Source organism: Ambystoma mexicanum, chromosome 5p (assembly GCF_040938575.1).
Source record: "Ambystoma mexicanum isolate Mex_15411 chromosome 5p, UKY_AmexF1_1, whole genome shotgun sequence".
Lineage (NCBI taxonomy): Eukaryota > Metazoa > Chordata > Amphibia > Caudata > Ambystomatidae > Ambystoma > Ambystoma mexicanum.
Window position 1 is genome coordinate 659950323 of NC_090930.1, and position 26860 is coordinate 659977182.

Sequence of the window (26860 nt, forward strand, 5' to 3'; positions counted from 1 at the left end):
GCCGACCGCAGTCCGAAGGGAAGGGCTTTGAACTGGTAATGACGCCCTTGGACCACGAATCTGAGGAATTTTCGGTGCCCCTTTAGGATGGGAATGTGGAAGTAGGCATCCTCCAAATCCAACGACGATAGGAAGTCTCCTTCCTCCAGCTGACCCAGGAGAAGTTGAGGGACGTGAAGTTCTTTCCTGGCCACGGGGGGGACGCGCGGGCACCTTCTTTGAAACTCGAGCGCGTGGCCCCGGGCCAGGGCGTCCAGCACCCAACGGTCGGTGGAGATGGACTCCCACACGCTGACGAAGCCCGCCAGCCGGCCTCCCACCGGGGTGCTTCGGTGGGGGCCCGACCCCACGGCCGGTTCAATCCTGCTTGGACGCGGCCTTGCCGCCTTGGCCTCCTTGGCGACGACGGCGGGGTCCGCCAGACTTGCCTCGTCCTCTGTAGGCCTCTTGCGACGACGAGCGGGCCGCTTGACGGTAGGAAGCGAAACCGCCGCCGGAACCTTTGGAGGCGCCCTTGCCTCCGCCGCTCCGAAAGGGCGTCCGCCGTTGCTGCAGTACTCCAAGGGCCCGGGCCGTCTCAGTATCCGCCTTGATGGCCTGAAGGGAATCGTCCACTGTCTTCCCAAACAGGTTGTTCCCGTCGAAGGGCATGTCCAGGACCCTGGTCTGGACGTCCTGCCGAAAGTCCGTAGCCTTGAGCCATCCGCGACGTCGAAGGCAAACGCCGTTGCCCATCTGGCGGAACCCAGTGTCGGCGATGTCCGTCGCCACGGTGATGGCGTGGTCCGAGGCCACCTCACCTTCCTGCAGGATCTCAAGGGCCTCCGCCCTCTTGTCGTCCGGCAGAAAATCCAGCAGGGGAGCTATCTTGTACCAGAGTTCCCTGTCGTAGCGGGCCACGATAGCCAAGGCGTTGGCCGCTTTAATCGTCGTCGCCGCCGACGAGATGACTCTGCGTCCCATGGCATCCAATTTCTTTCCCTCGCCGTCCGGCGGGGAAGTCGACGTGGAGGCCGCACCCCCCCCCGCTTTCTTCCTGGCTGCCGCGGAGACGACGGAGTCCGGGGTAGGCTGCGCCCGGAGGCATAGGGGGGCCGAGTCCGGGACCCGGTACTTTTTCTCGTACCGGTCTCTTTTCGCTGGCGTCGTGGAAGGGTTCTTGAGGAGGGAAAGGCCCTCATCCCAAATGTCGTCCAACAGAGGCACTGCGAGGACCGTCTTCCTCTTGGTCTCGCGCCGTTGGTAAAGGAAGCCTTCCTTTTTCTTCTCCTCAGGGCAGAGTTGGAAAAGCTCGGATGCCCTGGCGATCATTGAGTGGAACGATCCAATCTCGTCGGGCGGAGAAGCCCTGGTGGGAGGCGACGACGGAAAATCCTCGTCGTATGCCTCGTCGTCCGTACCCGTCGCTGCCGTGTCAGTCCCCGTATCATCCCCTCGGGTGGACGGGGAGGAGGGCTGGACGGGGCGCGACGGTTGAAAAGGAGGCGGTGGATGGATCCTTCTTTTCTTGGTAGGGGGAACACCAGAAGGTCCCGGTTCTGGATCCCCCGACGGGAGAGGTTCCTCCGTCGGTAACGGTAGTCTCGTCCTTATCTCGGAGCATAAGGACTGTATAGCCAACAAAATGGCCGCTGAGTTGTCTTGCGGCGCTGGCAGAGGGGAATCCGACGGGCGAGCAGGGGCCCCGTCGGTATCCTCGACGATGTCGTCGTCGTCACCTGCGTCGGGGCCCATTCCGACGGGCTGGTCTTGTTCCACGCCTAGGCCGTGGCTTAAGACCTCGATCAGTTCCTCTTCTGAGGTTGAGGCCGAATCTACGACGACGCCCTGCCCCCCCTTCTTCACCACGGAGGGTTTCACGGGGGTCCTATCGATGGGCACGAAAGAAGACTCCCTCCGAGGAGGCAGGGAGATTCTGGGCCCCGAGGCCGCCACCACTGGTGCAGCCTCCACAGGCTGGGCCAGGGCCGCCGCGACCGTTTCGATAGAGGGCTTGGTCGAATGGATCAAGGCCTTCACCACCTTAGGTGCGCTCACCGCCTTATCCTTGAGGGAGGGGGCACTGCCACGCTCCTCCTCTGCCTTAGAGCTCGACCGGGGTCTCTCCAGGAGCTTCGCCGGGTGCTCGGCCTTCCTCTTACCCGACCCAGAGCGTTGGCTCGTGGTTGATGGTGCCGGGGAGGGTGCGCCCTGCCTGGCGCCCGTAGAGCCCGACCGTTCGGCGCTCCCGGTGCCAGCGGACTCGCGGTGCTTGGCCTTATGTTGGGCCCCCGTCGCCGGGGCGCCCTCAAAGGTCTTAGAAGACCGCTCAGATTTCTTCTTCTTCTCGCCAGACGGGCTCTTACCCTCCAGCCAGCTGGCGAGACGTTGATGGCGGTCCTTCATGGTCCGTTCCGACATGTTGCCGCAAAACGCACAGTCCTTCTCCACGTGCGTCTTGTCCCCATGAAGGCAGTAAAGGCAGAAAGAGTGTTCGTCCTCCTTGAAGACGTTCTGCAGCTGGCATCCAGGGCAGGCCCTGAACAGCTTTCCGGGCGTCGAGCTTCCCTTCTCCTGGGCCATCTCCGAGACCGGGCCTGAGAAGCTTCTGGAGTCCTCCGAAGTGTAGCTCGACGAAATCTTCACCCTTGAGGGGCACAGATGAATCCGACACGGGTCCCCGTTGATCGGATGTAGGATCGGTGGAGCTTGAGGCTCTTTTGACCGAAAGAATCGAAGTTTTTGTGAAAAAGCGCGAAAAAATAGCACTAACGCTCGAGAGCAATAGCACGAGGATCCCAACACATGAACGTGCGGTAAAAATCTGAAGATGGCTGCCAGAGGCGGTGCTTAGGTAGAGGGCAGTCATTGGCTGTGGTCAGTATGACGCAGAGACCAGTGATTGGTTATTACTACGAAAGACAGATCAGAAACGAAACTGATACTGGTTTTTTCTTTACCGAGGATTCCCAGCCTGACGACGGGGAATATTCATGAGCATGTGAATCCATGCCAGACCCCATGCTGGAGAAATAGAGAAACCTCTGCTGAATGAAGCCTCGCCGGGTGCCCATTTACAGCGAGGAGAAGGCGCGCCAACAGCAGTAGCCGGGAGCCCGGAGCAAGTGTTGCAACAGACCACCACCAGCTCATGCGAAGCATCGAGCTCGAGCGGAGAGGAAGAGCAAAATTCTCCCTTATTTAGAACAATGGAAAAAAGTCTAAACCTCAGTCAGCTGAAAAAGGTCAATATGATAAATGATCGAAAAAACAGAGAACAAAGGAGGACAACCATTTGGGCAAGCCAGTAAAACAAAGGAAAGCCCAAAAATTAAAATAAGGGGCTGCCAGAGAACAAAAACAAAGCCTCCAAATCATGACCTGGAAACATTCTTCAAGAGAAAAATATTGGAGTCAGAAAAAGCGTGCAACGAAATGTCGGATAGGGACATCCTTGAGAGTATTAATATCTCTCAAACTTGCATCCCTTCAGAGCAAACGAGCCTGAGGATACTGGAGACTTCTGCCAACACACCGGTATCAAACACTCAGGAGGGAAGCAAAACTCATTCAACGTCTACGCCGCTACGCTGGCACTTCGGCCAAGACCCAAGGAAAGCGATTCGAACACCTCTTGCCAATCCACAAGAGCATTTAACTCCAACATGTGACATACAAGCAAGAGCGGACAGTGGTCCCAAGCTAAGCAAGGAGCCCTATATAATGTTCAAAGGCCATCCTATAATGACCATCACGAAAGACAACACAGCACAGCCAAGTAAAGATACTGAGAGCATTGACCCAACAGCTGCAAAAAGCAAGAGGCTGTCGACAGACCTGCGTGGCAAGGGGCCTAGAAACCAGGAAGAAGGAAATAGGAGCCCACCAACTCCACCGCTGGGCTCAAGACCATCTGGGAGAATTGCCCAGACACCTACGTTCAGGAAAGATGAATTAACTAAACCACAAAGTAAAATAAGAGGCCTGAGTGACATATTTCAACCAAAAGACACTCCTGGAAAAAAAAAACTTTTTAACATAATGGCAACGGTCACAATATCACTAGCCATATTCAGAAAACTTTATGAAGCCATTAATGACACATTAAAGGATCAAACATTGTTGATCGCACTGATGCACACAAAGATAAACTACCTAGAGGGCTTCGTAACGGCTAGAGGATGGGGACCTACTGCCATATACAACCAAAGTCAGGCTTATGACAAAAACTACAGAGAAATACAATACTGTATTCCAAATACTGCAAACAAAGCAAAAGACCTTTAAAGAGGCCGCAACACAAGCAGTACTGGAAGGACCACAAGCACCTTCCCTCCCTCAAACCAACACAAGTCCAGATAGACTTGTGAAAGAAAAAAATGTGACCCATACGTCACGGAAAGACCATCTCTGGGAGGAACAAAAGGTCTGCAGAAGGCCCCTAGATCCGGAGAGTTCGGTAAGAGCAACGAAACCAAAACAGCAAAAGAAAATGGTTGTATTTACTCGGAACAGGAGATCATCTCAAGCATAGCAATTCCAGCACTCAAACAACAGAACAAAAGAAAAGAGCAAAGCCCAAAAAAAGTATTCTCCTTCGGCATATTCAATCAGACGTTCTGGCCAAAGGAAAGTTTGCCAGCCTCTAAACCATCTCTACAATTGTAAGCATCAAGAAGACAGGAAAAAAGGCACAAAGAAGTGCTGTTAACCAAAATGCGACAGGAGCACAGTACCAAAGGCGACTGTCTGGAAAGGAAGAAAGATAAAGGTGCTCGATCTGCAACCAAGCGGAAAGACACCAGCCAAAAAAAAAGGAACTTTGTTCTTGGAAGAAAGCACTGTAATTATGGCACATCTGATGATCTTGAGCACATATACAAATGAGGAATTGGAGCCAGAAACCAATAATGCATTGGAACACAAAAGGAAAGCAGATCCAAAGGAAAACAACCTCTCAAATATGGAACCCAAAAAAAAAAGTATACATAACTGAACCGATACGCCTTAACCCAGGAAGGGAGCATCCAAATAAAGAAAAGCAAACTCAATATCATACACGGAGCCCAAGATAAGTGCCTGCACCATTGCCAAGACAAGCAAGAGAACTTCTAGCTACGAGCACTTCGAAATACAGAAGAAACGATCGGCAAGAGGCAGCTAACAGGAAAAACGGGACTGAGGGGACAGGAAACTCAAGGAGCAGATCACCACGTCATCCCATTAGAGAAACGAGAGAAAGGAAGCAGCGGAGCCTTACTGAGGAAAGGAACTATTCTCCAGAAAATCCAACAGCAAGGCGGGAATCATGTAACCGAACATCGAATGCACCCGTGAGAAAAATTCAAAGTAAGTGTATCTTCAAATTGAAGCGAATCAAAAAGTATGATGAAAACCTAATCTTGAATAGGACGACAATAATGAGGCTATTTAAAAAAATACCGAATCTACGGCAACTTCAGAACGATTACATATGGATAGTGGAACCCTGCCATAGCGGTAGAAGAGACTGCTCTTTTATTCACATTCATTCAAAAATAATACAAAAACTATTAAAAGAGGAAGACAATAGCTTTAATATTTTGGGCTACGAATTGACAGAAGTAAAGCAAGATGGCACAGTCGAACAAAGAGATAATCCGCACACACGAATAGAGCACGTAAGGGGTTCCCACGATCAAAAAGGGAAGAGCGAGAGGAGCAACAAAAAATTAAGACCTGACAGCAAAATCTCCCCCGATACGATTCAAGAAGGATTATATGGCGAAGACGAGAAAGACGAGGAACGGAGACCCTCTGGGCCTAAGAAAACCGAAAAACTCAGCTTCGACATCAGCAAAGCAAAAGGCAACTACTCAAAAACTAAAATAGAGAGCAGTCTAATTTCTAATAAAAAATGACCCAAAAAGGTGGACCTGGACACCACCTTCCTCAAAAACATTAAATAGAATTTAGCCATCAGTAAAAGACTATTAGGCTCTAAATCCAGGGTATGAAGCCCAAATTAGCGGAGAGAAGGAGTCGCTTATTAAAATTGCCTCCTGGAGCACCCGAGGATTTAGCCACCTGACAGCCCCCAATTTTTGAACGAGGAAGACTTCTGGAAAACCTAATAGCCGAAAATGACCTCCATAAACTCCATTAGACAGGACTCCTATCCAATCTTCATTTACATACGTGGGAACGCAATAATCAATGCAGTACGATCAACCACATTATGTCTCAAAGGAACTATTAAGGCTGATTGTCACATTCGCAGTTGATCAAACTGCTAACAGCGATCATAACATTTTGAAAACAACCTGGTCTGCTCCTAGAGAAACAAAGCACAGAATACTGCATGATTTAGAGACCATGCAGCAAGGAAATTGATTAAAACTATCCAAAAATGCAATCAAGACAATCACTAGCACATACCTACACATTTCTAATGAAAATGAGACCTTAAGAGCAACGAGTAATGCAATAGATTATACACCTCCTACAAAAATACACCACGAAAAGGGGAAAAAAATCCTGAGGGAAATAAGCAGCACTGTCATAATTATGACACCCAATTAGTAGCACGAAAGAACATTTTGAGAGAATTAATTTGCGTCAACAAAAAATCCAAAAACATGTAAAGCAAGCCAAAATACAATACAAGCATTGGCTAGTCAAACACAGACATACATGGTACCAACTTGATGCTGAGGAGATGCTTCGGGCAATAAGGGGTAAAAACCCAAAAGAATTCTGGTCTCTGATCAGAGTTATACGCAGCAAACAAAGACCCCCTGCAAAATAACATCGGGGAAGCACAGTTGGTCTCACACTTCACCAACCTGTATAAATTGCCTCCATCAACAACTTACCAACTATTACCCAGCATGAAGACACCATGGGGAATTCTGGAAGACACAAACAATTCTGACAAAAATCAAGAAATTAACAAACTCAAGAGCACCTGGGCCGGACGGCATATCTAACTTGAAATTGAAGAAATTCTCGGAAGCCTGGGAAAAATTCATGAGCGAAATTTTTAAGAAGTGTAACAAAGCAAAAGAGATCCCAATCTCATGGAGGAGGGCCACGGTAGTCCCATTCGTTAAAAGAGGCGCAAGGGACGATCCGGGCCAATGTCATCCAATAGCCCTTCGCGACATGATTGGAAAAGTCTTTGGATCTCTCGCCCTAGATGCCTTCCAGAACTAGTTGAAATCTGAAGATTTGTCAGACATGTTTCAATCGGGATTCACAAAGAATTCAGGAACAACAAACATCCTTCTGCTGAGCACCATCAAATCCAGAACCATGCAGGGTGGACCTTTAAAGAGGCCCTAATAGACCTGGTCCAAGCATTTGACCAGTCAGCAGAGAACGCCTGTGGAAGAAACTAGAAACTAAAAATTGTGCAGAGGCAATAACCGGGCTCATTCCAGCACTTTACCAGGAGACCTCTATCAGAGTGAGGCTCAATAAATCTGTGCAATTGTCAGAGGAGATCAAGACGGCAAGGGGCGTGAAGCAGGGGTGCCCTTTGGCCCCTGCGTAATATATCGCCTATATAGCAGACTACTCTGTATCCGAGAAAGAGCGAAGAATTTTTCCACCCTCAGTATGATATTGTCAGCGTATAATATTCTTGCTATCTTTACTCCTCCTACTACTTGATTTAATGCCGGTGGGACTACAAACAGATTACCAACCTGTCTCAATATCTGGAACTTAACTTAGAAATGAACAAAAAGGCAAAAAAAAGGGGACAAGACGAAATGGACGGCTAATGGTGTCCTTCTAGAGAAAGTTGAGGTATTCAAGTACCAAGAAGTGATGCTAAGTAGCACCGCTCTGGAACAGCCCATGCAAGATCCCCTCTTTGCAAAAACAAAAGCACTGACATCCCAAGCAAAGGCAATTGATAAAAAGTATGGACGGTACTCATTGATCCCAGTTATCAATTTCTTCCAAGGTTAAAGAAGCACCAAGCTTGATCTACAGGTCTGAAGTTATGCCCCTGTTGCCAGGATCTTTCTGAACAATTGAAAGCTACTTTTGGAGAAAAGTCCTCGGTCTGTCCCAAACCACACCCATGACTCTGATCAGAAGATAATTATGTCTTTCATCAATGGGGACAATCGTTACAAGAAACACATTGATGCTCTACAGGAAAGTCATTACAGAACCTAGACCGCAGATTATGAACATCATCAACACGGAAATAGCAAGCAGCAAGATCATAATGACTAAATGGGCTGCAATAAATCTGGCTAATTAGTACAAAACAATAAAGGACATTCCAAGTATGCCAATGAAAGTAAACACAGTGAGAAGTTACCTGGAAAATTCCCTGACAAAAACCTGGCCAGATTATTCCTGAGATTTAGGTTGAATCAGATCAAGACAAACGAAGTAAAGGCTAGAAGGAAGCAATCACCCTACAACAAATGTCGCTGCTGCGGAGATAACGAAAAGATGGAAACAACCCGACATTTGCTACTATCGTGTCCAGGAACTCAACTGGCTACAACACAACATCTGAACAAAATTTTAGCAAGCCGGGAAACTTTTGACGAAGAGAACTGGTGGTACGCCTTGGCCGGCGGAGCAAACAAGCTCGGCGACAGGGGTAGCCCTTTTCTTTAGAACTTTGGATTTAGACCAACGAAATGAACACTTGGAGTGACAATGTAGAAGAAACTAACACAAAAAAAAAAATCAAAGACTACTTTCGGGAAGGTAAGATGGCCTGGCCTCCCTTTCAATGTCACTTTTTTGTTGGAAGCAATCAAATTGGGAGATTTAATGGACAATGCCTGGAGCTCACAGATCGTTCTAGTGAAAGTGATGGAAACCAGGAAAACCACCTCATGGGTGAGTAACCTTAAAGAACAAGAATCTAGGGGCTCAAACAGAGCGCCATATGAGATAGCAACACAATTTAAATCCTATGCTGGAACAATCTGGCATAGAGAAAACTGACTGCACAATTCCTGCAAGAAACTGCAGAACTGTGGGGATCATGCTCAGGCGTACTCTTGAAAACCAAAACAGTGGCAATGTACCCCTTCACAGTGCCAATCTTAAGGCCTGCCTGGGCCAAGAAAAACAGTAAGCCGAGGACAGAGGATTTGCGACAAGTAACGGGATCCAGATCTTTCTCCTGGTGACAAGCCAAAAATGAACACCATCTGCGGGCATAAATAGACTTGGTGTCTGGCCTCCGGGCCGAGAGGAGAACATCCAGGACATCATTCAATGACTCACAATCCTTATATCCCAGCAGCAAAGTATGAAGAATCAGGCTGTTGAGGTGCGGATGAAGTACCCACCCCTCTGACTGGGAGAGCAGGTCCACTCTCCGTGGAAGGCGCCAGGAAGGGCAGATGGGCAAGTCCATCAACTTAGGGTACCACATTCTCTGGGCCCAGTGCGAAGCAATGAAAATCAGCGTGGACCCAAATAGGCATAGCCTCTTCAGAAATAGTGGGATGACGGGACTCGGAGGGGGGGGGGGGGGAGTAACGCAGAGGTCTAATGTCCACACAACCGTCAGTGCACCCCTTCCCCCAGAGCTCCCTGTTGAGGAAATTCCCAATAGCAGAACAACTCACACTTTGACATTGGAAGTGAAGAGGTCTATTTGAGGAGACACCCTCTGAGAGATGGTCTCCACAGAACTACATGAACATACTGAATCTTTTACTGCGAGGTCGAAAAACTTGCATGTAAAACAAGGAATTTTAGGTATTTATAATTTGGAGGACACCCCCTGCAGCATCACCCACTTTATTAAATACTCCTGCCCAACTCCTCCACTCCCATCTATTTTGGGGGGAAATATATCATTTTTCATGCAAGGTTTTCAACCTCGCAGTAACTTGATTCAGTATTTTGTAGTGCTATCATCTCCAGAACTTTCCGTCAGAGCTCCCCTTAGAGGGAGGTCAATTTCTGTCTACTCAAGACATTCACAATGACATTCTCTGTTACAACGAGGTGTCCTGCTGCCAGAGACACCTCATTCTCCAGAACCCAGAACAACTGTTGCACTGCACAAAGGCAAGGATCCTACACCACCTTGTTTGTTTAGGTAGTGCATGGCTACTGTGATGTCCATCAGGATCAGCAGATTCCTGTCCTGTACCGAAAGAAAAGCAACCAGCGCCAGCCTGATCTCACCAAACTCCGGTAAACTGATGTGTTCCCGGAACTCTGATTGGGACCACAGGTTGTTCACTGTCAAGTCTAGCAGGTGAGCATCCATGACTAATGTCATTTGGGGCCAGGGTTGATTAAGCAACGCACCTTTCAGCAGGTTCTCTCTCAGGGACCATCATATTGGGTGTTGGGACACACTTGCTGAGACCTGTAAAAAGTCTAAAGTGCACCCCTGAAACAGATCACTGACAAGTGAGAAGCTACCTCATTCCCAGTCGGGAATTCAGGACTACAAGTATTCAGGAAGCTATAAGGCCCAGCAAGTGCAGGAAGGCCAAGGCTGAAACTTTCTCCTGGACATGGACCATCTTGAAGATGATCGCTCTTGATCCTCTTGCAGGAAGGCTTTGCCCAGGCCAGTGTCCAAAACTGCCCTGACAAATTAGAGGGATTGGGACGGCAAAAACCGAGACTTCTAGAAGCTCTTGCAGAAGCCCAAACCGTGCAACAGACATATGGAAAAGATGTGTTGACGCCTGATCTGGGAAGTGAGCTTGGATGAGCGAGTCATCCAGGGAGGGATGTAAATATGCCCTCTCTCCTGAGGCGACCCGCTAGCAATAACAGAAGCATGGTGAAGTCCCTGGGTGCGGAAGAAAGACAGACTGACAGGACTCTAAACTGGTAGTGGCAATTGCCTACTACAAATCTCAGGTGGATCAGCACAAATGAGTAGGCATCCTGGAGATCCAACAGTACCGGCCAGTCATGCAGGTCAAGGGCTGGAGGATGAGAGCTATGGTAACCATCTTGAACTTGTTCCTGGGCAGGTACTGGTCCAGTAATCTCAAATTCAGAATATGATGCCAGTCCTCCTTTGGCACCAGAAAATAAACTGTATACTAGCTTTTGCCTCATTTTGAGTGGGGAAAGACTTCTATAGAGCCCTTTGTCTGAAGCTGACGAACTTTCTCAAAAAAGGAGTGTCCAGAGTTCAGTATTAGCTGGAGGGAGGCTGGTCTGCAGGGTGTTGAGCAAAGGGGAGGTCCCCTGCAAGGCCCAGTCATCAGATATGGTGAGATACTATTCCTGGCTAAACAGGGAGTTTCTTCCTCCACAGGGGTTGTGTGGTGAAAGTCTGTTGCCACGAGGGAGCTTGTACCTGCCTCTGTGGACATAGAAGGGGAAGGGTCGAAACCCTCTAGTGGGGCAGTGCAACCATATCCAAACACACTGCTGTGAGCCTGGGGGAATGGCTTCCGAGTGCCTTCACCCACTTTTCTAGGACAGCTTATTCAAATAATGAACATACTTAGCTTGCTGAAGTTGACAAAACAGATGAAATGCGACTTGTTCAAACTGCACTGGAGTTATTCTACGTGAACATTAAATGGGAGGAATATTGATGCGTTAAACATTTTTACATTTAAAACTAACAATTTTGGGAATTCTATTCCCCTCTTTCTATAAACAGGCTGTTTCATAAAAATGTTTCGGTAATCATTTTTTAACATTTCTTTCACGCAAATCCTCTGGATTTTTTGGAGCTCCGATTCAAATTCAACCAACCTCCATCTTGCATAGTTTGGTATCAAAAATGCGATTTCACATTTTTCCTGTTAAAATATGATGCAGATTTGCAGGGAAACATACTAATTGATAAAATTATTGATGTTCGTACGGCCTCTGCATTCTAGCCTGGCAAATACTTCACAGCAACATTTTCACTGGGGACTCCGCTAAAATGTACCCATTCTAAAGGCATTCCCTGCTTGCTTCCCCCTTAAACTAAGCACTGTGTGAAATCATATTAATACTTTAATACTCTATGTACTTTCCTGAGAAAAAAATTCCTAGCAATTAAGACAAAAGCAAAACAAAAGTATTGATGATGGAAGGTTTTGAATTCATTGTAACCATTGTTATGGCTCTGGCCAACCACCCAGACCATCATTCTTCAGCCTATCTTGCGATTACAGAAAGTGGAAAGACAATATAAATGCATATTCATAGCCCTTCTGCACAAAACCACAACAGAAATAAAGACAACCCAATTGACTTTATTAGCGCATTCATTCCTGCTTAACCATTCCTCATGTCACTCATTCCTGCTTAACGGTAACAGCACCTGTCTAGAGCAGTGCCACCATGCAGCCGTTGCATATGCTTCAGAAAAAGCCAAAGAAATACATTTTACGTAAGTGAGCTAACACATTGTATGATTCTATATGCGTAACTATATGTGTCTCAATTGTGCTTTAATGTAAGGTAGAAAATAGAGCTTGCAGGGTTTGGGATCAGTCATTTTTCCCCATGATGTAGATGACAAAATAAGTTACTCTTAAAAGATTCTTTCCCCAAAACGTTTTTTGATGGAATCTCAACCCATGCAAAAGGCCAACTCTTTTCCCTCTTCAAGAATGTTGATATATTTATAAAGGGTTCTGAGGCCAATATGCTCACCTGTTGTCTCTCATTGTCTTCTTGCTGTTTGAACTCATCCAGAACAGCTTGCAGACGGGTCTATTAATAATAATAAACAGAATAAAATGTCAACTTGTGTTTTTAAGCATCAACTCTATCAACACATCAGTAGGTGTTGACGACACGTGAAACAGGCAAATACTAGAACAAGATGATAAGTATCAGTCTTGCTCTCAATTCTGTTGGACACGGCTAACAAGAAGTGTTCCTAAAGAAAGCTACTTACTACATCTTATAATAGACTGTGACAAATGTAGCAACCAATCTAGGGTGCCAGATGACCAGGTGCACTTACCTTAAGAGCCAGGTTCTCCACCTTCATGATTAGGTCTTCCTGACGCTTGCGCCTCTCCTGGGTCTCCTGCAGTTTGTTTTGCAATTTCTCTACCTGCTTCTGAAACTCTTGCACTGAAAAGGTAAACACAGAAACCATTGGTTAGCAAAGAACCTAAAATATTAGGTTAAAAGCCCTATCCTGTGACCAGTGTGATTTTCAAGATACATGTTCACCCATACATTTTACCCAGTGAGTGCCCATGCAGGGCCTCACTGGTGATGTAACTCTGGGCATTGCGCTCTCTGGGAGTCACTTTGACTCTCAGGTCAGGGCACCCCAAAGGTGCTCTATAGTCTTATCGAGCCAGTCTCCCTCGCCATTCGTGATTTCTTTAGATGGCTGTGCGTTTCTGCAGCCATAACACCATTCTAAAGGACAACAGACGGCTCCCTGAAGGTTGCCATAAAATGGCAATCTGAATCAAGACATTAATGGACTGACTTCCAGGTAGTGTTAGGAACTCATGGTGGCAACAGTAGAGACAGGCACGTGATCACAGTTCAAGGGTGTTTATTGAAGTATAAATGCAGGGTGGAAAAACGCCTAAACTAAACCTAACTCTAAGATGGGAGCAAGCGTCTAGCATCAAATGAAAAATAAGGCAGTCCTAGTAGCGTTGTGTCAAAATAAAAGGGCCTATAGTAAGAAAAACCTATTGCCAAATCCTTACAACTAATCACAGAAAGAGTGTGGGATAGGATATCAAAACAAAGGAAATTGTGTTCAAATAATAAGTCAGGATGTGATTGCCTTGAGGTCTCCCTTCCCCATGTTTTTAGCACGGGACAAGGTGGGATTTTGGAGCAAAGCACATGCTCGAGCCTTCCTAGCACGAGCCAACAGTTCCGTATCAGCTATCAGTTTCTTCGAAGGTTAAGTGTCTTTTCAATAAAAAGTCTCTCGCCTTCGAGGCCTGATACTCTTAACAAACACAAAAGTGCTGTTCTACGAAACTTTAGGTGATGGCCTCACCTCTGGGTCCCCCTCTTCTGGGCGCTGACCCTTCAGAAATTACTAGTTACTTACTGTAGTGACTAACGTACTCTTCGTCCATAGTCCCCTTTTCTCCATACTGCATGGGCGTCCCTCGCTAGGGACGGAAGACGGAACCTTTTTGGCCAGAAAAAAAACGTCTTCCTCTTTAAATTTAGAGGCGCGCAGGGTACGGCTCTAGGAGCATGCGCTCCCCTGACTCCACCCTCCAGCGCTTACTCCTCAGTCGCCATTAACACATCAACAATATTTAACATAGCCTAATGACACCAGTATTATTACGGGGGAAGATGGTGGGACGTATGGAGGAAATGAGACTATGGACTAAGAGTATGTTAGTCACTACGGTGAGTAACTAGTAATTACTTTTACGTCCCGTCCCCTTTCCTCCATACTGCATGGGCGATTACAACTGAATGTAGTAGGAGGGTGAAGAGGAGACCGTCCTTAAGAAAATAGATTCCTTAGAACCGCCTGTCTGAAAGCCGCGTCTGACTTAAAGCGGGCGTCCAAACAGTAGTGCTCACAGAAAGCGAAGAGGTGGCCCAGGTGGCCGCCCTGCTGATGACCTGCCACGGAACCTGCCGCTGGAAGGAGATGCCATGGCTTTGACAGCGTGGGCCCCCATGTTACGGGAAGTGGTTTGTGCTGCTCGTAGGCCTCCTTGATGCCCGAAACCATCCATCTTGTAATAGAGGCCTTGACCCCCCCCACCCCTAAAGGTGACAAACAGGGCATCCAACTTGCGGAAGCGCTTAGTCCTGTCCAGATAGAACTTCGGAGCGCGTCCGACATCCAGACAGTGCAAGACCCTCTAAGCCTCGTCTTTAGGTTCGGCAAAAAACATAGGTAAGACTATCTCCTCATTTTGATGGAATGCAGAGGCTACCTTAGGTAGAAACACGGGGTGTGTTCTCAGGACCACCTTATCCTTGTGAAAAGTAGTATAGGGTTCTGAGTCCACCAGTGCCTGGACTCGCTGACTCTGCGGGCCAAGATGAGGACCACCAACAGAGCTGTTTTAATGGTGATCCGCCTGATGTCCGTGGACGCCATTTGTTCAAACGGTTTGTGAGCCAAGGCGCCCAACACTACATTGAGGTCCTACACGGGGTGTGGTTTCTTGATGGGCGGGTAAAGCCTGGTCAGGTCCACCAAATCTCGCTTGACCACAGGGTTGGAAGAGAAGACGACCTCCTCTGAATTTCTGTAGGCCCCTATGGCTGCCAGATAGGTGCGGCATGTATGCACCTGCATGCCTGAGTGAGCAAGGTGTGCAGAGAAGGAAAGCACATCATCCAATGTACATGTAAGGGGGTCGATCTCTTTAGAGTCCGCCCAGTGACAGAACCTAGTCCATTTACTCTTGTACTGGCTCCTAGTAGCCTTGCTCCTAGCTCCCTGAATGATTTCTAGGTTAGCCTGTGATAGGCTCAGGTGCTTCAGCGTGACCTGCTCAGGAACCAGGCTACAAGGTCTAATTTCTGTGGAGCACAGTGCATTACCCTGCCCCCCTGCTGCGCAAGAAGATGAGATGGGCCCATCGGCAGGTGAATGAGTGGCCTGTCCGAGAGGCTGAGAAGCTCCGAGAACCACGGTTTCGCCGGCCACCATGGAGCTATCAGAATGATGCTGAGGTGACAAGATTCCTTTATCTTGCAGATCACCCTGTGGACCAGGGGTGTGGGAGGGAAGGTATACACTGTCATGCCGTTTCACTGTATCTGGAATGCGTCGCCCAGGGAGCCAGGACCTTGACAGGACACAAACTGTTGGCACTTCTTGTTGTCCCAGGAGGCAAAGAGATCCACCTAAGGATGCCTGCATCTGGTGAAGACCTCTAGCAGCACCGATTGTTCAATTGCCACTCGTAATTGTCTGCTCCCAGTCTGCTGAGCCTGTTCGCCTTCAGGTTGTACTCCCCCGGAAAGGTATGATATGATATGATATGGTATTTGTAACGCGCCTATACACAAGTGTTTCAAGGCGCGACGAGGCAGGGAGGGAGGGAAACAAGGGGAAGACGGACAAACGATCCTACTAGGCCAGGTGTCATTCAGATCGTGCAAGTGCAGAGGTAAGGGGAAAAGGAGAAAGTGCAGGGGGAGGAGGTGGGGGGAAAAGTGCAGTACAAGGTAAGTGGCGTAATAAAATAATAAATGATAATAAATAAAAAGGGCCAGCTGGTGGCAAGTGCGAGGTAAGTGCAGAGCAAGTGCTGGGTAGGGGGCTGTAGGGATACAGTGACAGTCCCACAGTGCAGGGGGAGCCAGGGGGGCAGTGCAAGTGGAGAGTGGCTGGGCCCTGGACCGAGGTCGCTGAGAGTGGCCCAGATGCAGGTTAAGTGTAGAATTTAGTGGGGAGTTAAGCAGGTTTAGCAGGGGAGAGGGAGAGAGAAGGCAGAAGCGAAGAGGAAGGTTTTGAGGTGCTTCCGGAACCGGAGATGGTTCTCCTCCAGTTTCAGGGAGGCAGGCAGGCTGTTCCAGAGGTGGATGGCCGTTAGGTAGATGATGTTCTCCAGGGCCCATTCCCACATGCTGATCACTAGGCTGCACAGTGGAGGGGACCTGGTACCCCCCTGCTTGTTGACATAGTACACGCTGGTGGATTTGTCGGTCTGGATGAGGACGACCTTGCCCCCAATGAGCGGAAGGAAAGCTTTGAGAGCTGGCCAGATGGCTTTCAGCTCCAGCCAGTTAATATGAGACGACGACTCCTACCGGGTTCCCACTCCATGGACACTGGTTGTCCAAAGTGGCCCCCCCAGCCTTCCAGGGAGGAATCTGTGGTGATGGTGACCTGCAGGGCCGACTGCCGGAAGGGCTTGCCAGTCCGCAGGTTGCAGTCCCTGGACCACCATGTGAGGTCCGGGTGGAGAGGAGCAGCACCGGTCCCGATTGGATCCGCTTGGGAGCCCCGGTCCCGATTCCATTAGGATGCGAAGTGCAGCTGTAATCTCCTCATCTCGAGTCTCGTATGGGGTATGGCCAATAAGACAGCTGCCATGATACCTAATAAATGGTGGTCCCACCAGGACCAGGTCACTTCTCGAGTGAGGAAGTGCGTAGTGGTCCTCTTCATGGCCGTGTTCTTGCCCTCAGAGGCCTCGGAGCTTGTGTCCCATATGAGGCCCAGAAAGGTCAGGCTATGCGTAGGCTGCAGCAGAGACTTGAGGTTGACCGAAAATCCCAGCTGGTGGAGTGTGATCATAAGGGCGGAGGAAGTGTGATAAACCGCCTCCGGGGATCTCACCCTGATGAGCCAGTCGTCCAGGTACGGGTAGACGTGGTGGCCCTGGACCCCGAAGAGGGCTGCCACTACATTCATGAGCCTGGTAAATACCCTGGGGCTGAATTGAGGTCGAAGGGTAGCACCTTGTATTGGAAATGGCAGCCCATAATCATGAATCGCAGAAAAGTGCATTGAGGCTCCCAAATCGGGATGTATAGATAAGCGTCCTTCAGATCCAGGGAGCACATCCAGTCTCCCCTGCACAATATCTCCGGAACGAGTGCTGGCATAAACATCTTACGTTTTTGAAGAGGGAGAAGTTGAGGGTGGAGAGATCCAACAACTCTCAGGTCAGCCTGGTGGTTCTTTTGTATGGCGAAAATCCTGGAGTAGAAGGCCAATCCTCGCTGGGAGGAGAGGGAGGGATTGGTAAGCGGTAACCCATGGATACTACAGAGAGGATTCAGGGATCTGTGAACTTTTGACTCCAAAACTGTGCGTGAAGGGCAAGCCTGCCCCCACCACTGAAGACACGTGGAGCCGAAGAGACGAGTCATGCCAACTTTCCCTCTGAGGCTGCTACGGAGGAGGGGGACTGAAAAAATCCCTTGCTCCCCTCCTTTTGTTTGCGCCGGTGCTGCCTCAGAGAACGGGCTGACCTCCATTCTTTGAAGCAGCGGAACACCCCCACCCCTTGTTGGAGCATTGATGTGGCGTGTATTCCTTGGGTGTGGCCTTTGTAAGGATAAAGACTTTGCAGTTTGCAAACTGTTTTTCATCTAGCTCCTCATTGGTGGTGGAGTGAAAGAGGTCACCACTCTGAAACGGAAGGGCCAATATGCGTTCCTGGACTATTGGGTTAAATTTAGTGGCCCAAAGCCAGGCAATCTTTCTCATGTCCGTGGTGATGCATATGGCCCGGCCAGAGGTATCAATGAGGGCCACGGTGGACTTCATGATGTCTTGCGTCACCATTTTAGCCTCTGCCAGTCCCGCCTTGAAATGTGACTGGCTCTGCACCAGAGGTTCTGGAAGGAAGTCTATTTACGGCCAAAGCCTCTGGTTAACGGCTGCCAGCATGACATCCACATTGGATTGACGAAGATGCAGCGAAGCGCTGGAATAAAACTTCTTCCCGTACACCTCCAAGATCTTCTCCTCCTTGCCTAGTAGCGCCAAGGAAGAGGTGGCCGAGGAAGACTGAGGCTTTGAGTAGAGTGACACTGTAGCAATCACAGAAGAGAGCAGTTGAGAGTCAGCCGACAGCAAGAGTGGTTCCCCCTCAATTTGCCTATACTTCGCGTTGAGGCGCGGATGACAGGCTGGGCCGAGTGGGGTTTGATCCACCCCTTCTTAGCCAAGGCAACAACGTCCTTTTTGCATCGGAATCCCCGTTCTAGCCGCGGGGCATAGACTGAGGACATTGGCAAGTACCCCTGCCTCCGGTTGTTCTACTTCAGGTTGAGGAAGGCCCAAGTACTTTGCCAGACCACCGAGACGTTCGTGGAAGGCCTTGGCTGACGGTGTGTTGGGGTCTTCTTCCTCATCTGTGTGCACCAGGTCATCCAGCTGGTCCGGAACGGGTGGAGAAGTGCTGGCTGCTGAGGTGTGGAGACCAGAGCCAGAGGCTGCTATGGAACCGCCTGCACTGTGGGAGGCAGGGGAGCTGGAATCGAAGGAGCCGGCGTGGGCAGCAGGGGCTGCACCAGAGCCTGCAGCACTGGAGCCATAGGAGGAATGATTATAGGTGCAGTCGGAGGGGCTGGAGGGAGCATGTTCTTCATAGCATGTGGGGTAAGTGCTTTGCACGCAGTACAACCCTCCCAGCCGTGGTCTGGGCCAAGGCAGAAGCGGCAAAGAGCGTGGGGATCGGATGTAGGGAAGAGCCCCTCGCAGGCTGGGCACCTGCTGAAGCCCGCTGAAGTCGACATGCGCAAGGGAGGAGCGTGGCGCCAGAGGACCGAGTACCTGATTAATAAAAGAAGACAAAAAGACAGAAGAAAGTATCTGGGGAAGAGCGCGTGGTATTACACAGCCAAAGCCAAACTCAGGAGCGCAGGTGATATAGGGCTGTTCCCATTGATGTGGAAAAGGGGACCGAAGAGTGGTGCCGGTAGGCAGAGTCAGGGGAGCTCATGCTCCCATGGCCGCCACCTCCGCACACCTCTAAATTTAAAGGGGAAGAAGGTTTTTTCTGGGGAAAAGGTTCCATCTCCCGTCCCTAGCGAGAGACGCCCATGCAGTATGGAGGAAAGGAGACAGGACGCAAGAGTACAATGGGTGATGGTTTCACTCCTGGGTCCTCCTCTTCTGGGCGCTGACCCTTCAGAACATGTTCAACTAACAAGACAGTTCCTTTTTCAGCAAACTTTGGCGGTAACTTTCCACGCCTGGATCTCCCTCGGCCGGGCTTGGACCCCCAAATGGCAAGGGGGATACTTACCTTGTCTTGCAATACTGCTTGCTTTTACAATTATTAATGTCCTTTTAAACAGGTTTTCCGGGCTTTGCCCCTGGTTGTCGGCTTCCCTCTGCTGGGTTCACTCATTGACTTTTACCAATAATTCCTCACAGGACTTTCAGACTATGTCCGTTTACATTAGCTTCCTTCGCCCGACTATGTCGGTTTACATTAGCTTCCCTCGCCCGGGTTCACTCTTGCTCATTTCCACAGTTCATGTGTTAATTCTTTTTATAAAACATTTTATTATATATCATGACATGACAAACAAAGCGGCCACCAAACCAGGGGCCGAGGACAACAAAACAGCAAAAAGGGGGACAACGGAAATTAAAAGCACTTCAGTACAGCATCTTCAGTCACAACTCAGCATAGCATTGTTAATATCTCACATCGCCATGGGTCGCAGTCTCCCCGTCCCACCCTCCATCCATTCATGCAGAGGTCACACCATTGTCTCAGGGTGTCAAGGCTCAGCTTCTTCCCCATTTCCCCCATATTTTAGATACTTTATTCGGGCATCCTCTTGCGCCATAAGCCCGGTGTTCCATCATGGCACATGAGTCCATGTCAAGTATCCATTGTTCTAGTGTCGGAGGATCAGGCACTCCCCATTTTTGCGCAATATTGCGTTTCACCACGGCCATTGCAGTGTTCAATAGCAGTTTTTCCCCATTTATTAGAGTCAGACATATCAGGTACACCCAGTATTAGGACCCTCGGGTCCAGTTCAATAGGACAAGTAAGAGCTCTGGACAATTCCGTACAGCATGCACCCCAGTAGGCGCGGATCCGGGGGCATGACCAGAGTATATGGTAAAAGGTGCCTTCCTCCTCTCCACAGCGGACACAGTTCGGACTTGTTGCCCTCTTCCAGCCATGCAAGATAGTTCGAGGGTGGTACACCCTATGCAGGATTTTGAGTTGCACCAGTCTAAGTCTGGAGGAAATGGCCACCTCCCGCGGGTGCATTAGGACCTGGATCCAATCCTCAGGGTCTATTTCCCCCACATCCCTTTCCCATTTGGCCTTTAAGCCCGATAGTTCAGGGGTTGCAAAGGAAGTGATGGCGTTGTAAAGAGTGGATGTACATTTGCTGGGGATATACGAAGGCAGCATATTGCGTTCTATCGGAGTGTAGTCGGGGACTGTGTCATCTGAGGGTATATGGGTTCGGAGGGCCTGGGTCAGTTGCGTGAAGTGATATCGCTCGGTGCTGGGCAATTGAAATCTACACTGCATGTCTTCAAATGAGGTTAGTTTCCCATCTTTAAGTATATCTTCAACTCTAAGAATTCCCGCTCTCGCCCATCGCGGCCATGGTTCAAGTTTCTCGATTTCTTTCAGATTGCTATTTTGCCATTGGGGTTGTGCTGCTGGTATTTTATTCCCCCACTCGAAAAACACGTGTGCCTGTCTCCAGATAGTGGTGATATGAGCCCTGATTGTAAGCGGGGTGGGGGAGGGCCTTCCCGGAGATTGGTATAACGCCTGCAGTGGGTCCATACCCTGCATGGGCTCCACTTCTGCCCTAATGTGAGGTAGCGCCCGGTCCCCGTGGAGTAGGTCATTAACCACGGAGAGTTGTGAGGCCCAGTGGTAGGTTTGGAGACGGGGTACGCCTATCCCACCCTCCCAGACGGACCTCTGCAAGGTGCTTAATGCAATACGTGAGTGACCCCCCCCCCCAGATGTGTTCCCGGAGGAGGGTTTCTATACGATTGAATTCGGGGGCAGGGATCGTAAGCGGGGCACTCTGCAAGACATAAAGGAATCTTGATAATGACATCATTTTAAAAAGTGCAGCTCTCCCCATGAGGGTCAGAGGGAGGAGCTTCCAGTGGTGAACCTAGTTGACCAACCTGTCCATGATCGGCTGGAGGTTGTGCATGGCATATTTAGTAAGGTCCAGTGTTATCCAGATCCCCAGGTATTTAAAGTCCTGCCGTTCAAGCCGGTATGGACAATCCGGTGGCTCAGCCTGCTCCCCCCATTTCACCGGAAACAGTACAGATTTCTTCCAGTTAATTTTTAACCCACTGAATTCCCAGTTAGTGATGAGTATTTGTGTTACTATGGGGCAGCTCCGAAGTGGGCCAGCCAGGTAGAGTAACAGGTCATCAGCATAGAGAGATGCGATCTTCATGGCCTTCGGGCAAATTAAATCCCTTCCATGCCCCGCTCTGACGAAGCCACAGTGCCAGCGGTTCAATGGCGAGGGCGAAGAGGAGGGGGGGGGGAGGGGACAGCCCTGTCGGGTGCCTCTACCTAAGGGAAAGGCTCGGGAGGTCCACCCGTTCACTTTAACTTCTGCCCGGATGTTTGTGTAAAGCAATTTTACCCAGACTAGGAAGCCCTCTCCAAATCCCATACGGGTCATGATTTCCCAAAGGCTATCCCAACGGATAGAATCAAATGCCTTTTCAAAATCAATTGCCAACAGGGCCAGTGGGGTGTCAAGGATGGGGGTCCGTTCTAGCGCCAGGTGGAGTCGGCGTAGGTTCATCCGGGTTGATTTATGAGGCATAAAGCCACACTGACCTGGATGTATGAGTGTATCCGCTACCAATTGTAGTCGGTTAGCCAAGAGCTTGGCCAGGACCTTGGCTTCGCCATTAATTAGCGAGATCGGCCTATAAGAGGCACATTGCTCTTGGGGTTTATCTGACTTGGGGATAACCACTATGGTGGCCTTACATAGATCATCCGGGAGGGAGCCCTGCTCTAGCGCGGCCAGCAGCATCTGATGCGGGGGAGGTACTATATTTTTACCCCCCAGTTTCTGCCAGGTTTCTATCGGGAACCCGTTTGGGCCCGGGGTCCTCCCCCTGTCCAAGGGCTTCTGCCAACTCGGCCTCAGAAAGATCAGAGTCCAGCATCTCCCGTTGCTGCACCGATAAAGTGGGGCGCACCACTCCATCAAGGAGGGTCTGGTTCAGCGGTAGATCCGGGGCCTGGTATAATTCAGCATAGAATTGGGCAAAGGCTTCTGCTATTTCGGCATCTGACCGACAGATCTCGTCCTGCGGGGTAATGATCTCACGGACTGAACGCCGACCCTCGTCCCTTCTCTCCAGCCAAGCCAGCAACTTCCCGGCTTTATCCCCCAGCTCATATACCCGAGCTCGGGATTCCCAGTGGGCCTGTTTGGTATTGTCTAGCATAAGGTTTCGAAGGCATTCACTGGCATGTTGAAGGGACATATAGGTTTGCGGGGTTGGGTCTAGGGTGTGTTCGTTCTCTCGGTGGGTTACCTCCTCCTCTGCCTCAACTATCTTCCGGAGCCTCTCCCTTCTTATGTTCGTTATCCAGGAGATTATCTCTCCCCGCAGCGTGGTTTTGTAGGCCCTCCCACAGCACTATCGGGCCAATTTCGTCAGTATTATTAACCTTGAAGTACTCATTTCAGACTTCCGTGAGGCGGTCCACTAAATCCGGGCAGCCCAGATAGTAAGCATTCAATCGCCACGTTCTAGGGGGGGTTGCTCCCTGCAGCCGCAACTCCACCAGGAGAGGCGAGTGGTCCGAGACCCCCTGAGGGAGCAAGTCTGCTGAGAGTATTCTACAGAGGTCTGTCTGTGGGACAAAAATAATCAAGCCTGGAAAGGGAGCCATGGGCCCCAGAGTGGAACGAATAACCTCTGGTTCTCGGATGTAGATCCCGCCATACGTCACCAAGACCCAGGGCGGACACAAAGTTAGACAGCATTGTGGGGAGGTTCGGGTTGCATTGTCTAAGGTGGGAGCGATCTAAGGTGTTACACATGGCATTATTAAAATCGCTCCCCAGAACCCATTTGTCCGGTTGGTGTCTACCCATCAAAGAGGTCAGGTCATCGAGAAGATCTTGCCCCAGCCCAGGTGGCGAGTAAATTGAGACAAGTCCAAGTGTTTCCTCCCGGAGTGTCCCAAGCACCATCACGTAGCGCCCCCGAGGGTCCTGTTCTAGTGTATGCAGGACAACGGGACCCGTTTATGTATAAGAATGAGGGTGCCTCTGGATCCCATGGTATAGCCCGCATGAAAAGCGGTCCTACAATTGGTACGTAGAAAGAATTTACAGTGTGCCCCGGCAAGATGCGTTTCAGTGATCAAGGCCACGTCGGGGGAATATCTGGAGAGCAGCTGCTTTACCAGACGTCTTGATCGTGGAACCCATCCCATTCACGTTCCAGGTGAGGACCCTAAGAGAGCTGGGGCGCGTAGACATGGATGGATGAGATTGGTTAAGTGGCATCTGCTAAGTGTATCAGAGGGGTAAACAAGCTGCCCATCGGGGTGCCGCCCCGGTGTGCGACCATACGGTGCAAGAGAGACAAAGGTTGAGGACTGAAGCGCCGTTTGTGTGTGGTGTGGTGGCCAGGAACTCCACCATCCCCTGAAAATCACCAGGGAGGGTCGATCCTGAGACAACAATAAACTTCCCCCAATTAACCCCTCCCTGCCCCTCCCTATACTCCACCCCAACTCGAAGTACCTGTCGACCCAACATTGCTGACACTCAAAAAAGGTAGAGTGTCAGCTTTAACAACCCTTGTCAAACTACTGACCGTCAAAAAAGGTTCCGTGTCAGCATTAACAGCCCCAACTGTAATACAACAAGGAAAGTTTTTCTGGGGGGGTTAGCGCCCAAGTACGAGGGCAGCGGTCCCCCACTTACCGCCATGCAGGAGTGCGTTACGCCCTGTGTAGGTCCTCAAGGGCCTCGTGCATTGTTGTACATAAAATGGTAAGACATCGGCCTTGAGTGAGTCTTTGTCAGGGAACAGGGCGGGCACCTTCCCCCCACCCCCCCCCCCCCGTCTCCCGGCAGGTCCGGCGGTTAGTTCGGTATGCGGCGCTGGTCCGGCGGTGGTCCAGGGTTTCTGCTCTTAGTGCCTCTGGATGTCGACCAGTCCCCTTCGATGTGCTGCTCCCCCCAGCGCCAAGCCTCCCCGGGGTCGTCAAAGTGGACTGTTGTCCCCTTATGATACATTTTCAATTGTGCAGGGGAAGAGCAATCCGTATTTAACACCAAGTGATTGCAGCTGTCTTTTGAGCTTCCCAAAGGATTGCCTCGCCCTCTGTACCTCCCTTGTGTAGTCGGGAAAGAAGGCCAGCCTGGACCCATTAAAGGTGATCGTACCCTTAGAACGTGCCAGTTGTAAGCGTGCATCCCGGTCTCCATAGTTTAAGAACCTTACGATCACTGTGCGTGGAGGAGCACGGGGCAGCAGTCGTCCAGTAGGCATGCGGTGCGCTCTTTCTATAGAAAAGAATTTGGAGAATGATTGGAGGTCGAACAGATCCGTTAGCAATTGTTCCAAAAACAGTTCCATGCATGGCCCTTCCTCCTCCTCTGGAATGCCGAGTATGCGAACGTTATTGCGTCTGGATCTTCCTTTGCTTTCCTCAACTCTTGCCTCCAGAGCTTTAAGTTTGGTCAAAACCCCTCAGAGTTGTTGTTGTATATCATGTAATCCATCTTCTGTGTTGGAAATACGCTGCTCTGCTTCGCCAGTGCGCGCGGACAGTTTCTGTAGGTCATGGCTGAGGAGGGGCACATCCAGACTTATTCGGTCTATCTTCTGCTCCATGGATGAGCGAGAGTCGGCTATGGCCACCATGACGTCTTTGAGGGAGAGCGTGTGTGTGTGGATTCCGCATCTTCAGAGCACTGCAGCTGTGGATCGGTAGGTTGTGATCAGGGGACATCCTGCCTTTTGTCCTCACAAATCCTGCCTGGGTCGGGCTCCCCTCACAGTGCACCGCCAGACCAGCGGACCGTCACTGCCGCCGGGGGGGGGGGCTCCATCCACCAAGGGGGGGGGGGGGGGAGAAAGACACGTCACAGTCTATTACTTGGTATCGGCCCGTGGGCGTCCAAGTTCCTTGGGGTCTCACACGTGGAGACTTCTGTTAAGGGAAGCGTTCAAGGTTAGGAACAGTGTGTTTTCCGCCCTGTTCCCACTATGTTTGTCACAGTGCAGGGGGGTTTCCTTTTTTGCGGCGGGAGGCCCAGCACGGCTCTCAGCCCTCCTCCCCCATTCTGTTGGCGCTGTTCCAAGCAGGATGTCCGGTGTAGTCACCCCCGCGGGCCACCTCTTACCCTGTGTTAGGCCTCTCCAGGTTAGCCTGTATGTATTCCGCACCACAGTCCAGGGTGGGTCGTTGTAAATAGTATGGTTGAGATGTTGTCAATCGAGTCTGCTCCCCGCCTGCTTCTGGGGTGCGGACCGGCTGTGTCTCTTCACGGGCAGAGCGAGTGTTGGTCCTGCGTAGTGCAGCCCCCCCGGATTCTCCCTCCGCCGGCTACACGACTGTCATTCGGTGCAGGGCTCCAGGTCCCGTCCGTTTGGCGGCAGGCGTGCCGCTCAATTCCGGGCCTTCGCTGCGTCCGGCCACCGGCAAGCCCCCTATTTCACTCAGGTTCACTTATCAATGGCTCACAAGGGACCGGCCACGAGCCGGGGCCATTGCGGATCCTGCCTCTGCAAAATGCACTGTCTTTGCAGCCCCCCGCCCGGGGGTGTCGAGCGCTTCTCCACCACGCTCCAGCAGTCCCTCGCTGCTGGCCTCCTGTCCCCTCCCTCACGGGGAAGTGTGCCCCGCTGTGTGCCGGGCCCCACCACGCTCAGGTCGCCGCTGCTCCTCCTGTCCCTCGATCGGGCGAGCACGATCAACGGTGTACTTGCACCTTCCCGCTGGCAGTTCCGGGTCCAGCTCCAACTGCGTCACTGGGTAGTCGCTCGCTCTCCCTCCACCGGAGCGGGCCGCGTAGCGTTGCCGCCTTAGCCCGGGGTGACTTCTCTGTGGAGGTGTGCCAGATTGCAGTTCCTCCTACGGGCCGACCAAACACCGCATCTGGGTCGGAGCCACGCTCTCATCCGATGGCGATAACAGTCCGGCGACCAGCCGGCTCCCACCTCAGCGCAACCCCGCTTCCCGGGCTCAGAGTCCGCGACCACCCCAGGCAGCCATCTTGAAATCGGGCCGAGCGGCGCCCGTCCGTAGTTTCACTTGCTCGTTGCTCCGCAGGACAGCCGCGGTTTTGGCTGCACTTCATCCCGCTTTGGCACAGGGGTGTCCCGCACCAGATTGTCGTGTTTTATGCCTTTTGGCATGCAGGGATCAGGCTTTTATTCAGGATGGATTTGGCGGTTCCGGGAGCCGGAGAGACTCACGTCTTTCCCATCGCCCTGCTGGCCACACCCCCTCATGTGTTAATTTTCAACATGCAGGATTCATTTACCTTA

At 50.6% G+C, this 26860-nt stretch overlaps 1 protein-coding gene across 2 annotated transcripts in view; it reads right to left on the reverse strand.

The window, feature by feature from the left end:
* Window positions 1-26860, reverse strand: part of TAF7L (TATA-box binding protein associated factor 7 like) — a 467210-nt gene that overhangs the window by 40910 nt on the left and 399440 nt on the right. For both annotated transcript variants that reach the window (XM_069613027.1, XM_069613026.1), the window contains 2 exons: window positions 12899-13011; window positions 12583-12642 (listed from right to left, as the gene is read on the reverse strand). In XM_069613027.1, the coding sequence (XP_069469128.1) occupies window positions 12583-12642; window positions 12899-13011 (173 nt within the window). The remainder of the gene's footprint in view (window positions 1-12582; window positions 12643-12898; window positions 13012-26860) is intronic.